Source organism: Xyrauchen texanus, chromosome 4, assembly GCF_025860055.1.
Source record: "Xyrauchen texanus isolate HMW12.3.18 chromosome 4, RBS_HiC_50CHRs, whole genome shotgun sequence".
In the NCBI taxonomy this organism is placed as follows: Eukaryota; Metazoa; Chordata; class Actinopteri; order Cypriniformes; family Catostomidae; genus Xyrauchen; species Xyrauchen texanus.
Window position 1 is genome coordinate 15,518,978 of NC_068279.1, and position 13,037 is coordinate 15,532,014.

General features: G+C 41.6%; 1 protein-coding gene across 1 annotated transcript; it reads left to right on the forward strand.

Moving 5' to 3' along the window:
- The first annotated feature begins 54 nt into the window (after positions 1-54).
- LOC127636854 (mitochondrial ornithine transporter 1-like) lies at positions 55-12,891 on the forward strand. Its single transcript, XM_052117630.1, has 7 exons — positions 55-320; positions 714-831; positions 2,420-2,678; positions 4,092-4,229; positions 9,655-9,830; positions 10,363-10,521; positions 10,694-12,891. The coding sequence occupies exons 2-7, from the start codon at positions 777-779 to the stop codon at positions 10,807-10,809; spliced, it is 903 nt and encodes a 300-aa protein (XP_051973590.1). The 5' UTR covers positions 55-320; positions 714-776; the 3' UTR covers positions 10,810-12,891.
- The last annotated feature ends 146 nt before the right edge of the window (positions 12,892-13,037 follow it).

A 13,037-nucleotide genomic window follows, 5' to 3' on the forward strand; every position in this document is an offset into this window, starting at 1 on the left:
CACATTTTTACCCAACACTAGCGGATTTACTGCTCCTTTACCACTTTTTCCAGGCTTATGGACAAGTCCGTGATTTTATGTGTTTAAATCCGTCTATATCAGGACATGGACACGCCACAGCTCATTACTATCTCAGCGGTGAGGAGGCTCCCGCTGTTCCTGTACCGCCACTATCAACCAACCTACCTCCATCCTTCCTTGCATTCTGATCATTGACGAGAGAGGTATATGCATCTGTTCGCAAATGTACCGTTTCAATATAGAGGCAGCATGACCATCTCGCTACTCATTCTCAAGACAATCGCGTGTGTGAATTAAAGGTAAGCGTGTGTGTTTCTTTAGCTTGTTATGTGATAAACCAGACAGACAGACACATAATTTGAAAAACAATTACATCAAACATTAGACCAGTATGGTTTGGTGAGAGTATCTCATCGCCACATGGTTGGCCATTGTAGTTCTTGACTTTCGTCATTCGCTGCTGTGAACTTTGAACTCTTCCGTGAAACTCGAGATGCAGATCAGTGCTGCCTGCTGATGTAACTCTACTGTGTTGTGCAATGCACTAGTTATATACTTCACATAATTATATAAGTAAGATATGTATGAGTTTACAAACTCCTACTACAAATGTAGCTAGGTGAACTGAAAATGATGATCCAACATTTTAAAACATGATCACTTTCTTTTCTTTTCTCTTACTTATTGCACAGGTGTTGTGTCTTTAAATCAAGTCCAGATCAAGATCTTTGAAATCAAGATTTGGTTCATTCACCATGGCACCACATCCAGTAGTTCAGGCAATAATAGACCTCTCTGCTGGCGCTATAGGTAACTTCACTTCACATTAGGCCTGTTGGGTACTTGCACTATAATAATTTTTGCATATGAGGTTCTTCTGTCAGATAAGCAGTTTGATAAAGTATAAGCACAACCCATTTTGGATTGTTTTTGGCCCTTTGCCAAATGAGCTTGATTTTACATTCGGAATCAGTATTTTGTAAAACATACTCAATAGAGTTTTAATGTAGTGCAGGGTGCCACGAGTATCCTTATTCAGCACAATTTGGATTGTAAAAAAATCTTTTGTCAGTCCTTATCTGACCTTTGAGCTGTGTGTTTTTGCTTACCCTTGTGGTTTCACAGGCTGGACCATTGTCTGTAGTAGTTCCTACACACACAGGGCTGGAATAGGACAAAATAACCAGTCATGGAAATATTCAACCCGCATTCCCCCATGATTGTTTCACTGTACCAAAGGGGGATTATTGAATTGCAAATGCCGTTAACTATACTAACAACAATAAAATAAACACCTAATTTACTGTATGCAGGGCTTTGTTCAAACATTCTGACAGTGGGACTTGATATATAGTGGGAACTGCTATATGTTTTTCAACAGGCTGTAAGTTACTGAATTAAATGTTTCCATTAAACTTCATTAGAACAGAACCTATTTACACAGGTGAAAAACTCAACTTCGTCTTTAATTCATGTGGGTCTTGTTAAATTCTCCTTTGTTGCCCTTATGAAAATGTACCACATTTCTTGCATAGCATCCAGAGTTTAACTGAGATTTTAATAAGATATTGGTAATCACATGTAAAACCATGCTTCTCTTTACCAGATGTAATTATTCACAATTATACATATACAATAATTATGCATATTCCATAAACTATGGAATTTGTAATGACAAACAATATCCATGTTGAAACTATAAAAACAACTGCAATAAAAGTGACTTGTATTTCCCTAATATACAATATTCCATAGAATTATTATAACTGTAGTAACATTTAAAAAGAATATTCTTGGCAAAACACCATAGTTTCTACAGTTAGTTTTACTAACTGCAATGTAATGGTGATTTGTGGATTGAAAAGCCTGCAAGTGCAGTCGTGAATGACACAGTGCCTCTTGCTGTTTAGAAAGTCGGGTAGTTTAATGCAGCGCTTAATAAATAAAAGTGGGCCGATTTTGTAGTTGCACAGGTTGGAAAAATATGGGAGCAAAATGCGACCATTTAGTCACATCAGCCAGCTCGACTGGCCAACCGAGAAAAGTCCCCATGCTCCCAAAGGCCAGTCCATCACTGCACACCCACACATATTTCTCAATGACATTTGAAACCTATTGTCTCCAGCTTGGATCTGATATTAATAAGTGGAGTAGTAGGTTTGTAGTGCATGAAACTGTCTGTAGTTTGAGGATCACACTGCTTTGTAACTACATTACCAATTGCAACCAATTTAAGTTTGTAACTACAAGAACAATACACAAACAAAACAATCAATGTTAGGATTATTGAAGGTAATGAAATAATTCCTGCAATCCTTTATGTGTGTTTCATAAACAAGAGAAAAAAATAATTGTGATAACTTTCTGTTCTCCCACTCCCTTCTTCTTTTGCCTTTAGGGGGCACTGCTTGTGTGTTCAGTGGTCAACCCTTGGATACGGCAAAAGTGAAAATGCAGACCTTCCCCACTTTGTACAGAGGCTTTGTGCACTGCTTTGTCTCGACATACAAACAGGTGGGACTTCGGGGGCTGTATCAAGGTACCACACCTGCCCTCATGGCTAACATCGCTGAGAACTCTGTGCTCTTCATGTGCTACGGTTTTTGCCAGGATGTGGTACGCGTCGTCTCTGGACAGGAGAAAGGGACTGTGCTTAGGTGAGGGGGGTTGTGAAATGGTGGAGGTCAAATCAGCTGAAATTAAAGGATGTATTCAGATTTCTAAAAACCAGGGCTGTCATTATGTTACTATATTAATTAAAGGGATAGTTCACCCAAAAATTTAAATGTGTATGACTTTCTTTTTTGAGCAGAACACAAACAAAAATTTTAGAAGAAAATCTCAGCTCTGTAGGTCCTCACAATGCAAGTGAATGGTGATCAGACATTTGTAGCTCCAAAAATCACATAAAGGAAACAGAGAAATAATCCATACTACTCCAGTAGTTAAATCCATATCTTCGGAAGCAATATGATAGGTGTGGTTGAGAAACAGATCCTTTTTTTACTCTAAATCTCCTCTTTTACATTCACATCAGGAAAAATGCCTTAAATATTGTTTCTTAAATAATATTGAACATAAAACCTATTGGCCTACTTCTATTCTGATATTTTCTTAATGGTTGGCCTATGTACTCATGTGTCAGACAAACGTTTTTTGAGCGTCTCACTTTGGTTGCATTGTATTTCACTGGTTTTCAGCATCTCTAGTCATAACCACTGTGTTATTAGGATGCTGTGTCAAGATAAATGTTGTTTGAAGGGGGGGGCCTGGGTAGCTCACGTGGTAAGTTGTGTGCGGATCGCGGAGAGTAGTATGAGCCGCCACATGTGGAATCTCTGCGTTGTCATGCACAACAAGCCACATGATAAGATGTGTGGATTGACTGTCAAAAGCGGAGGCAACTGAGACTCGTCCACCCGGATTGAGGTGAGGACCCACTAGGTAGTGGGAATTGGGCATTCCAAACTGGGATAAAAACAAAAATTAATTTGAAGGATTGAAAAATTGTATTGTGTTTTGCTTGGTCAAAGTCCCTTTCAAGGTAAGTCAGGTCACTCAGCGGCCATCTTTGGAACACTCCAGGGCAGGCTGGGCAGCTATTTTCTATGTAAACAAGCAGTATAAAAGTACAGCTCCTATCTACTTGAAGGGGGAAAGACTGAAATCTCCAAAATAGTTGGTCAACATTATGATCAAAGAACATATTTTAAATCGGCAGTAAAATCTAACAACATTGGTATCGCTAATTGTGCTTCTTTAGCTCAGATCATGCCAAAAATTATGGCCATGTTCTTGAGTTGACAGGTGATGTCTGTATCTAAATATGATTGGCTCTTTTACCTGTAAGGGTGGAGTGGGACTTCCTTTTCTTCATCTGTTAACAATTGGGCATTACAAATCTCCCATTCATTTTAATACCAGTGGTCTGTTTAGGGCTAAATAGTCTCTGGATCGGTCCAGCTGTCTTGAGTGCAAAAGCACGTCTGTGGAATGCTGTGCTGCCTGTTGCTCTCGTTTGTTTGTTATTAATGGTTTTTTTTTTCATACATTTGTTTCTTTTTGTACAGTGACATGCAGAAAGCATGTGCAGGCTCCGTGGCTTCTATTTTCTCCTCTCTGGTGCTTTGTCCCACTGAACTGGTGAAGTGCCGACTGCAGGCTATGCATGAGATGACCATCTCGGGCAAGATCGCCAAAAGTCAAAAGTAAGGAGCACATCAGTGATGCTTTCCACTTATCCAGTGAGCATATCTTTTTAAAAATGTATATTTTATAGGCTTTTGCCTTTAATTGGATAAGACCATTTAGAAGTGGCTGGAAACAATAGGGAGTAGAGTGGTTTGTGGGATTGCGAAATGGCGCGCCAGGCCATGCAACTTTTACCACTCTGAGATATGTAGGCTGCCTCTACCTAAATTGATTTTAAAATGGGTTAGGTGTCATAAATAAAATTTTCTTTTTCGCCATTATCCAACAGTTAAATGCACACAATTTTTCCATCGTTAAATATGTTTTACACAAGAAAATGAACAGCTTTTTTGAAAAATATGTTTGAAGTTATGTACAGTGCATCCGGAAAGTATCCACAGCGCTTCACTTTTTCCACATTTTGTTATGTTACACCCTTATTTCAAAATGGTTTAAATTCATTATTTTCCTAAAAATTCTACAAACAATACCCCATAATTGCAACGTGAAAGATGTTTGTTTGAAATCTTTGCAAATTTATTAAAATAAAAAACAGGGGGGAAAAAAATCACATTTACATAATATTCTGATATTTTGCTCAATACTTTGTTAAAGCACCTTTGGCACCAATTATAGCCTCAGGTTTTTTTTTAGTATGATGCTACATGCTTGGCACACCTATTTTTGGGCAGTTTATCCCATTCTTCATTGCAGGACCTCTCAAGCTCCATCAGGTTGGATGGCGAGCGTCGGTGCACAGCCATTTTCAGATCTCTCCAGAGGTGTTCAATCGGGTTCAAGTCTGGGCTCTGGCTGGGCCACTCAAGGACATTCACAGAGTTGTCCAGTAGCCACTCCTTTGTTATCTTTGCTGTGTGCTTAGGGTTGTTGTCCTGTTGGAAGATGAACTTTTGCCCCAGTCTGAGGTCCAGAGCGCTCTGGAGCAGGTTTTCATCAAGGATATCTCTGTACATTGCTGCATTCATCATTCCCTCGTGGCCAGGCTTCTGTCTGGTCACTCTACCATACAGGCCTGATTGGTGGAGTGCTGCAGAGATGGTTGTTCTTCTGGAAGGTTCTCCTCTCTCCACAGAAAAATGCTGGAGCTCTGTTAGAGTGATCATTGGGTTCTTGGTCACCTCCCTGACTAAGGCCCTTCTCCCCGATCTCTCAGTTTGGCCAGGCGACCAGCTCTAGGAAGAGTCCTGGTGGTTCCAAACTTCCTCCATTTACGGATGATGGAGGCCACTGTGCTCATTGGGAACTTCAATGCTGCAGAAATTTTCCTCAAGTCAAGTTGTTTTTATTGTCATTCAACCATATACAGTTAGTAGAGTAGAGAGACAACGTTCCTCCAGGACCATGGTGCTACATAAAACAACATAGGGCAAACACAGAACCACATGAGACTACACTAAATAACATGCCTATATAAAGTGCACGTGCAAACGTGTGCAAAAACGTATGGGACAGTACAATAAATTACAAAAAATTAACAGAACAATAGGCACAGTGAGAGACAGTGCAGTGCCGACCAGTACACAGTAGTGCAAAAAGATGACAGTTTCTAAAAATGCCAATTGTAAACATAACATACTATGTGATGATAGTGTTCTATGCACATAGCAGTTATAGAGGTAGCAGCCAGGTATAAAGTGACAATAATTAAAGTGCAACTCAGGACTTGTGTGTGTGTCAGTGTCAGTCCAGTCTCTTGAGTATTGAGGAGTCTGATGGCTTGGGGGAAGAAGCTGTTACACAGTCTGGCAGTGAGGGCCCGTCTTGCCAGACGGCAGGAGGGTGAAGAGTTTGTGTGAGGGGTGTGTGGGGTCATCCACAATGCTGGTTGCTTTGCGGATGCAGTGTTTTTTGTAAATGTCTTTGATGGAGGGAAGAGAGACCCCGATGATCTTCTCAGCTGTCCTCACTATCCTCTGCAGGGCTTTGTGGTCCGAAACGGTGCAAGTCCCAAACCAGGCAGTGATGCAGCTGCTCCTTCTATAGAATGTAGTGAGGACGGGGGGTGGGAGATATGCTTTCCTCAGTCTTCGAAGAAAGTAGAGATGCTGCTGGGCTTTCTTGGTAATAGAGCTGGTGTTGAGGGACTAGCTGAGGTTCTCCGCCAGGTAAACACCAAGGAATTTGGTGCTCTTGACGATCTCCACAGAGGAGCCGTCGAAGTTCAGTGGAGAGCGGTCACTCCGTGTTCTCCTGAAGTCAACAACCATCTCTTTTGTTTTGTCCACATTCAGAGACAGGTTGTGAGCTCTACACCAGTCCGTTAGCCGCTGCACCTCCTCTCTGTATGCTGACTCATCGTTCTTGCTGATGAGACCCACCACGGTCGTGTCATCGACAAACTTGATGATGTGGTTCGAGCTGTGCATTGCTGTACAGTTGTGAGTCAGCAGAGTGAACAGCAGTGGACTGAGTACACAGCCCTGGGGGGGCCCAGTGCTCAGTGTGGTGGTGGTGGTGGAGATGCTGTTCCCTACCCGGACTGACTGAGGTCTCCCAGTCAGGAAGTCCAGGATCCGGTTGGAGAGGGAGGTGTCCAGGTTCAGCTTTCCAATCAGGTGCTGAGGAATTATTGTGTTGAATGCTGAGCTGAAGTCTATGAACAGCATTCAAACTTATGAGTCCTTTTTATCTAGGTGGGTTAGGGCCAGATGGAGGGTGGTGGCAATGGTGTCGTATGTTGAACGGTTGGGACGATACGCAAACTGCAGTGGGTCAAGTGAGGGGGGCAGCTGGGTCTAAATGTGCCTCATGACGAGCCTCTCGAAGCACTTCATGATGGTGAGTGTGACGGGACTATAGTCGTTGAGGCAGGACACTGAAGACGTCTTTGGCATGGGGACGATGGTGGTGGCCTTGAAGCACATTGGAACGACGGCGCTGCTCAAAGAGATGTTGAAGATGTCGGTAAGAACATCTGCCAGCTGGTCTGCACATCCTCTGAGCACTGTGCCAGGAATGTTGTCTGGTCCAGCAGCCTTCCGTGGGTTGACTCTATGTAGTGTTTTCCTCACATCAGCCGTGGTAAAACAGAGCACCTGGTCGTTGGGAGGAGGGGTGGTCTTCCTCGCCACCACGTCGTTCTGTGCTTCAAACATAGCGTAGAAGTCATTCAGCACATCTGGAAAGGAGGCATCTTTGTCACAGGCAACTGATGTTGTCCTGTAGTTGGTGATGGCCTGGATGCCCTGCCATATGCGCCGCATGTCTCCGCTGTCCAGGAAGTGACTGGATTCTCTGGGCGTGTGTGTGCTTTGCCTCTGATGTCCTGGGACAGTTTGGCCCTCGCTGTTCTTAGAGTCTCGGGTCCTCAGCAGTGCACGCACCTCCGCTGTCATCCACTGCTTCTGGTTGGAGCGTGTGGTGATGGTCTTGGAGAAGGTGACATCATCAATGCACTTGTTGATGTAGCTGGTCACTGATGCTGTGTATTCCTCTAAGTTGGTAGAGTCGCCATATGTTGCAGCCTCCCTGAACCTGTGCCAGTCAGTACACTCCTGCTTCTGGAGCGGTTTTGTGCATCTGACGAGCAGTCTTAATGCTGGAATTAGCATAACAGAGATGTGGTCTGAGTAGCCGAGGTGGGGGCGGGGCTCCACCCGGTACGTGCCTGGGATGTTGTGTAAACAAGATCAAGTGTGTTCTCCTGTCTCGTTGCAAAGTCCACATACTGATGGAATTTAGGGAGCATGGTTGAAATCTCCGGCGACAATAAACAGTCCGTCAGGGTGAGCATTCTGCAGTTCACTAATAGCCCCATACAGTTCACCGAGCGCTTCCTTAGCATTAGCGCTGGGAGGAATGTAAACTCCAGTTATAATAACAGTGGTGAATTCCTGTGGTAAATAAAAAGGTCTGCATCTAACAGTCACAAGCTCCAACAGCGATGAACAGTAACTAGAGACTAGCGTAGAGTTATTGCATCATTCCGTGTTGATGTAAACACACAAGCCACCGCGAGTCTTACCGCACAGAGCTGCATTTCTGTCGGCACGAAATGAGGCAAGCCCGTCTTGCTGAATGGCGGCGTCCGGAACTCTGTCGCTGAGCCACGTCTCCATGTAAACAAAGACGCAGCAGTCTCTAAGCTCACGCTGCGTAGTCTGCTGGAGTCGGATGTAGTCCAGTTAATTGTCCAGGGAGCAAACATTTGAGAGCAGGATAGATGGGAGAGCCGGCCAGCTAGGGTTTGTTTTTAGCCTAGCATGGACCCCTGCCCTCTTGCCGCGCTTTCGCTTCCTCACACACCGCTTACGACGTTCCCTCCACCGGCCATGGACTGGAGGCCTGGTCTCTGCAGCAAGCCGAGTTTGCGTAGCTTCTCCTGCAGATCATCATGCAGCTTGGTTGTTGCATGAATCTTATATTTTAGCAGTGTCTGGCGATGGTAGACACGAACACCGGTTTCTCCGATGTCCTTGTGCCATAAAAGTCAGGCTAAGTGACAAAAATAGCACCATTTTGGATCCGGAGTGGCCGCTGCATGCTACTGTGCCACCATCTTGGATCAAAAGTTCTGTACCCTTCCCCAGATCTGTGCCTCGATACAATCCTGTCTCAGAGGTCTAAAGACAATTCCTTGGACTTCATGGCTTGGTTTGTGCTCTGACATGCAATGTTAACTGTGGGACCTTATAAAGACAGGTGTGTGCCTTTCCTAATCATGTCCAATCAACTTAATTTACCACAGGTGGACTCCAATCAAGTTGTAGAAACATCTTAAGGATGATAATTGGAAACAGGATGCACCTGAGCTCAATTTTGAGTGTCATGGCAAAGGCTGTGAATACTTATGTACATGTACATGTGATTTTTATTTCGTTTTTTATTTTTAATAAATTTACAAAGATTTCAAACAAACTTATTTCACGTTGACATTATGGGGTATTCTTTGTAGAATTTTGAGGAAAATAATGAATTTAGTCAATTATGGAATAAGGCTGTAACACAACAAAATGTGGAAAAAGTGAAGCGCTGTGAATACTTTCTGGATGCACTTGAGACGATGACTCCAGTCTTATCATTAGTCTAATAAAAGCTGTTTACATGGAGATGGTCGCTTCATGGGGATGACAAGTTGAGATCATATGACCAGCCAAATGCAACTCACTTTATCTCAGTAACCCCTCTATTATTGGACACTTTTGTTCTATTATTGAATATATTAATCATGACTGACTGTGAATTGAGCATTTCTTCAATTTCAATGGCAACAGTAACTGAACAATTTTGCTTCTGCGTGATACTGCATCCATGCCAATAGGTGCCAGCACAAGTCCAGGACCACAGCAACATACAAAATAATAAATACTTAGTGCACCTTTAAATATTGCAGCTTTTCCGCACAGTTTAATGAACGTGTTGTTGGAGCTATTATATGTCAGGCTGTTGTCTAATTACATTGTGTCTGTCTGTATTTTTCAGCACAGTTTGGTCAGTTATGAAGTCCATCATGCACAATGATGGTCCTGCAGGGTTCTTCCTGGGTTTAACTACCACCATTGCCCGTGAGGTGCCTGGATATTTCTGTTTCTTTGGAGCGTATGAGCTGTGTCGATCTCTCTTCGCTCAGTACATGCACTGCGACAAGGATGACTTAGGTATGAAAGCACCGTCATACTACAGTTTCTAAATTCTATCTTTAAAAGGACTATTACCATATTTGGTTTCTCATTTATTGATTGGTCTGGTGTTTTTCTGGTGTACTTAAGGAGTTGGTGCCCTTATGTAATGAGTCAGTTATAAGGATGAAGTCAAACATTTGATACCTGTAAAATCATTCAGCACAGCAAACAATGAGCTCTTTGTTTTAATTGTAGGAAGACAGCTGGTTGTTTTTGTTTGCTCAGTGGAAAGCGCTAACAGATTTTACCACAGAAGAATTAAAGCATAGTGGGTGGAGATGGAAAGCCATCTCTTTATCTGCTTTTGGACATTACTGAGCTAATAGGATCTGTTTACAAAACTTTAGATTGAAATGTAAAAAAAAACAACAAAAAAAAACATGATGACGTTTCCTGCATGTTTGAGTCTGCTTATATACTGTGTATATATAATGTGCTCTGCACATATTCTCAGATTTCCAGGTTCATTAGTTGCAACTTTGATTTAGTTCTTTTGTCTGTTTTTTAGGTGTAGCCCCCATTGTGTTCAGTGGGGGTTTTGGGGGAGCTTGTCTCTGGCTTGTCGTGTACCCCATGGATTGTGTTAAATCCAGAATACAGGTCATGTCAATGACAGGCAGGCAGGCTGGCTTCTTCAAGACCTTTATGCACATCTTCAGAACAGAAGGTGAGGTTTTACTGTGTTAAATATTAACATAATCAGTTAGAATTATTTGTTTAAGTATTTAGACTGTTGAAACTAAATAACAAAAATAGCTGTTTGCAAAAGGATACTCCTCTAACTCACTAATGTGCCATTTTTCTTTCTTTTCATCTTATTTTTTCTTTTTGCCTTGCAGGTATAAGGGCTTTATATTCTGGTCTCACTCCCACAATGATTCGAACGTTTCCAGCCAACGGTGCCCTCTTCTTAGGTTATGAAGCCAGCCGTAAATTCATGCTGGCACAGTTTTGACAGCTGACACCTTGCACAATATTTTCTCTTGTTTGGTCCTTAATATTTTAATTTTTACTAACTCAACATGGTTAGCCCTTACTTACTCAAACATGCAATAATAATAATAAATAATCATATGCAATACCTAACACAGATTGTTATAATGATGCTTTTTTATTTTTAGATCATTTCTGAGTGTACTTTTTTCTCTCTTTCTTTTTATCCCCTTTTCTCCTCAATTTTAAATGCCCAAGTCCCACTACTTAGTTGGTCCTCATGGTGGTGCGGTTACTCACCTCAATCTGGGTGACGGAGGACAAGTCTCAGTTGCCTTCACTTCTGAGACCGTCACTCCACGCATCTTATTGCCTGGCTCGTTGTGCATGACACCGCGTAGACTCCCAGCATGTGGAGGCTCATGCTACCCATGCACAACTTGCCACATGCCCCATTGAGAGCAAGAACCACTAATCGTGACAACAAGGAGGATACCCTGTGTGACTCTACCCTCCCTAGCAACCGGGCCAATTTGGTTGCTTAGGAGACCTGGCTGGGTCACTCAGCACACCCTGGAATCCAACTCACAACTCCAGTGGTGATAGTCAGCGTCAATACTCGCTGAGCTACCCAGGCCCCCCTTTTCTGGGTGTTCTTAAAACATCTTGGTCAGAGAGTCTAGTGACTTGATATTATTTGAACTATTCTCAGTATTAACAGAACTTAATGGGCTAATTCACACATTATCTCCATTGTCCTGGTTTTGTCATTCTTTCATCATGACGATTTGAATTTAGAATGGCATAATCTACTTGTGCTCAGTTTTTAGTCTACCTCAGTATAATGACCAGTTTCCCAAATTTCAAAAGTACAGTGGTGTAAACAACTATGCAGCTAAATGCTATGCTGCTCCCTAAAACACTAACAGACAAAAGGAACAAAAAACACAGTTCAGTGGTTTTGAAAATACAGTTTTTAATGTTTTACTCATATTGTGCTGTCAGTATATTATCAGGATAAGCATTATATGTGTGTATTTGATCATACAGTATTTCAGAAAGGTGGGAATGCCTTATTTTTTTCAAATGTATTTCTTTAACTTTGTTTTAAATATGTTCATAAATGGATGTGTGAGCAGGATTGGGGAGTAACGGAATACATGTAGTGGGAATACGTATTTAAATTACAAAATATAAGTAACTATATTCCACTACAGTTACAATTAAAACCATTGGTAATTAGAATAGTTACATTCAAAAAAGTATTTAGATTACTGAAGAGATTACTTTGCATTTTATTGTAATTTGATTAATTTAATATTTAGTCCTTTCAGATGGAAAACATTTATACATATAAGTGTTGTGATCCAAAGTGCATTTGAACAGCGGTGAAACTCTTTCTTATGATGCGTTACATTCATACGAGCAGACAGAGAATTAAGTTTGAAGTAATTTTGGAGCAGAAGAAATAGAACTAAACCTTGTGTAAATTGTCAGCTTTACGCTAATCTAAAATGCTATTTCTAGCCATTTTAAAAGAACATGTTACCAGGCACGATCATATTTTTTTATCAAGAAAATTCACGTTGGATCATAGTTGATTTTATTCTAGTAAAACTGTAACGGGGTTATAAGGGAAAGGAGAAGGTGAGAACCGGTTTGACAATATAAATAAAGTTTAATGATAAACTTAAACATAAACACATACAGGGCAGCTGCCATAGTTCTCTCTCTGCCTCAAACTGTAGCCTCCGGTCACCTTTATCCCTCATCCCCTCGCTCACCTCATCAGGCTGATCGGGGTCCGGGCGTGCATTATTCCGGCCCCGCCCTCCTCCGCTCTACCAAGACCTTTGATATTTGGGCAAAAATCTTATTCTTGATCATTTGTGTTTTGTTTTCCTGTAAAAAATCCTTAAAACAAGATCAAACACTGCATAAGATATTTAGGTTTTTCAGTGAATGTATTTTTAACGTGTATTTTGTCTTTTATTGGCAGTTATTATAGTCAAAACAAGTTACAAAAATCTAAAACTAATCCAAAGTATTTAAAATACGTTACTGACCTTGAGTAACCTAACATAATACTTTACTAATTAAATTTTACATCATGTTTTCTGTAACCTGTAGTGGAATACATTTCAAAAGTAACCCTCCCAACCCTGTGTGTGAGCATGTGCTTGTTACATTCAATCTTTCTGCCAACTGTAGACAGACCCTACAACTGTAATATACTGAGGACATAAGCAG